A 3,219-nucleotide genomic window follows, 5' to 3' on the forward strand; every position below is an offset into this window, starting at 1 on the left:
TTTCTGCACAATTTCAGGTTACTTTTTCACCCTAGTTTTATCGCTTCCGTAAGTACCACTAATGGAACGTTAATCCGGATTGGTTCTGCTATCCAAGTCATATTGAGCAAACTGGAATGCTCGTTACTTATACTGACCAAGCCGGTCGTCAAGTCACAGCGTGGATGCGAAGGATCGTGGTCTACGTAGTCCGCACCAGTTGCTGTTGGTGGATGTTTGGATGAACTCACCGTCATGGACTTTGATTTGTCCCCCTGCGTTTGAACAGCATAAACAACAGCAACTGTACATTTCTCAAACACTGCTGCTATCTACGTAATGGAGGAGTCCCGCAGGAAACAACAGCAGCAGGGAAATGGTCAGTTTGAGGCATCTGTCAGTATGTTGGGTTTGCAGCTTAATTTGAAAGACAAATGGGTGCGTCGATATGGATACATATCATTATGTTAGGTAATGTTAACAATATTTTACATTGAAAAATAAAAACAGTTATTTAAAAGTTTTGATATTCAGTATACAATAAAAAAGATGACAAATGATATTTTGATGTTGAAAATGCTTTTATTTAAATTAAACATATTTTATATATTTAAATCAAAGTGGCACATATGTCAATATAAGTATACAAAGCTTTTATGTTGAAAGTTTAGTTTGAATAAAAAATAATACACTTTTAAATTTAACACTGTCAAGCTTTTGATTTGACAGTTCTACAATTTATTTTGAAAGTTTCTACTTTTAAAAGTAGGGGGCATGTAACTTTTGAACTGACAATAGGCTGACTTTTGTTATGAATGCTAACGACTTTCTACCAAAAAGAACCAATGCAAACTTTTAATTTTACCCATGGTTTTTTTAATTTCATTAACGATAATTTTTTGTGTGTAACTTCCCCTGGAAATGACTACTCCGGGATTGGCCTTCGATTTCCAAACATTTCTGGCTTCTGGATTTTTTTCACAGTTTCTTAAAATGTTTTTCTAAAAAAATTTCTTGGTAGATCCCCATCGGATGTTTTTTAGACATTTTTTAGAACTTCCTTCGAAATTCCTCTACAAGATCTTCTTTATTCTTCCTCTAGAAAGTTTGGTCGGTAACATTAAGAGAATTATTCAAATATTTCCCAGATGTTTCTTCCGACTTACATGGAAATTACATCTTTTGACTTTAGTCCAAAAGTTTGAAAAAATTAAAATTAATTGAAATAGGGAATACCGATACATACCGATTTTTTAATCATTTGATACCGATATTCATGAAAACAATCTGGCAACGCTGGCTGGCATAGTCCCGGATTTGGCCGACTGAGTGGCTTTTACTCAGTGTGATATTTCTCGTTTACTCAGTTTTTGGCAACCTAATGCATCAGACGAATTTGGGTACTAACCCGACATAGGGGCCCTTATTACGAGTGTCACATCACGGTGAAAACGAAGGGAACTAACCACTTATCACTCACGGTGAAGTGATTGCCGTGTAAATGAAACAGGATTCACTTCACCGTGAGTGATAAGTTGCCACTTCACCGTGAAGGGCCGGTAATAAGGGCCACGATTATCCTTACATAAATGTCCCATTTTCTCTTTTAGAATCAGGAGAAATAAATAACCAAAATATGCCATTCAAAAAAAATTGATCTATTATTCTGATTGTGGTAGTCACGCTAGAAGTTAAGCTTCCAGTATAAATTATAAGAGAAACGCAATGTAGGTGAGCACAGAAGCGGCTTCAATCAGTTAATAGGAACTCGTATTGGTACATTCAAATAACAATAGACGCAACTTTTTCAAATGATGTCAACCACTATTTTTATATTTTCATAATAAAAATTTAAAATGCCCTCCCTGACTCTCAGTAACATACCATCTACTTCTCAATGACGCACCGAACTTTCTCGTATCGCTTGGAAACTTCCTTCCAGTTGATAATCTCCCACAGAGCATCGAAGTATTTGGCACGATCATTCTTGTACTGGATGTAGTAAGCATGCTCCCAAACGTCAATGCCCAGCATTGGTAATAAACCTTTCAAAAGAATTAAAAACGTTCAAAAATGCTCCATAATGGGAACTTCCGCACCAAACGCTTACCAGTAGTCGCTTCGAGTGAATCCTGATTGCCGCAAGCGACCACTTTCATCGTTTTCGTTTGTTTGTTCCATCCGAGCCAAACCCAACCGGAGCCCTGCACGGCCAACGCCGCCTCCCGCATCAGCTGCTTAAAATCGTCTTTGTTATAGAAATTTTGCTTCAGACCACTCTCCAAGGCCTTGGACGGTGTCGTACAGTTCGGTGAAAGATTTTCCCAATATAAGGAATGATTGATGTGACCTCCACCGTTGAACCGTAAGTTTCGGCCCAGCTGAATAACCTTCAATGTGTCCCCACTGGCGAGAGCATCTTTCAGCTGCTCCTCGGCGCCATTGAGAGCATCTACGTAGCCAGCGTGATGTTTCTGGTGATGAAGTTCCATAATCTCACGACATATCGTCGGCTCCAGGGCGGAGTACTCATACGGAAGCTCCGGGAGGGTGTGCTTCGATCGAAGGTTTTGACCAAAGATTCTATTATGGTTGAAAGAACTGATCATGGAACAGGTCACATAGCCAAGGAGAAATCCATTAAATGACGTAGCAGATGTGTGGCCAATTTTAAACTAACCTCTCCCCCTTAGCGTTTGCAGCTAATAAGCCTAATAAATCCTCCCTCAAATGCTACGTCATTTATGCATGTTCCCTAAAAGTATTGCGAGATTTACCTTGAATATTTTACAGCTTTCAAAAAATTCAACATTGTAATAAGCGACTCGGTAAGCGATAGAAAAATTCTTTTCAACTGGCAGTGATTCGTGACAGTAGATAATGCAATGTTTGCTATGATTATAATGAAGATCATGAAGCATTACGAGACCAGACGTTTCTGATCAATGAGCTGGATTACCGAGGTGAAGCAATCACTCACACAACCACTGTACGATACACGCAAGTACACGCAAGTAGTGACGTCACTACTTGCGTTTACGTTGATTTTTTGGTTTACTAATACAACCCTATTTCACGATCTGCGCCACCTCTCTCTGTACCTCATTGGTTTCTGATCACCTGATTTTCAAATTCATTTATGACATTTGGCAAGAGCCAGTAAACTAACGACTGTCAATATCATCCTAGATATCATGAATATTCTGTATGACAAACTGGCTCCTGGTATTTCGTAAAATG

The 3,219-nt window shown here is 38.8% G+C and overlaps 1 protein-coding gene across 1 annotated transcript; it reads right to left on the reverse strand.

Annotated features, from left to right (window-relative positions):
* Positions 1-1,866: 1,866 nt before the first annotated feature.
* Positions 1,867-2,543, reverse strand: LOC135713424 (superoxide dismutase [Mn], mitochondrial-like). The gene is made up of 2 exons (XM_065236539.1): positions 2,090-2,543; positions 1,867-2,024 (listed from the first exon to the last, which is right to left on the reverse strand). Exons 1-2 carry the CDS (start codon positions 2,469-2,471, stop codon positions 1,867-1,869), a joined length of 540 nt encoding a protein of 179 aa, XP_065092611.1. The 5' UTR covers positions 2,472-2,543.
* Positions 2,544-3,219: the final 676 nt, after the last annotated feature.

Source organism: Ochlerotatus camptorhynchus, unplaced genomic scaffold (genome assembly GCF_037179485.1).
Source record: "Ochlerotatus camptorhynchus isolate MF236.1 unplaced genomic scaffold, CSIRO-AGI_Acam_v1.1 ptg000041l, whole genome shotgun sequence".
NCBI lineage: Eukaryota > Metazoa > Arthropoda > Insecta > Diptera > Culicidae > Ochlerotatus > Ochlerotatus camptorhynchus.

Bases quoted from the DNA above. Each gene is read 5' to 3' on its own strand.
- LOC135713424 (XM_065236539.1), bottom strand. From the start codon at position 2,471: ATGGAACTTCATCACCAGAAACATCACGCTGGCTACGTAGATGCTCTC. The intron at 2,025-2,089 runs GTAAGCGTTTGG...TTCTTTTGAAAG, and splicing joins TTCACTCGAAGCGACTACTG to GTTTATTACCAATGCTGGGC.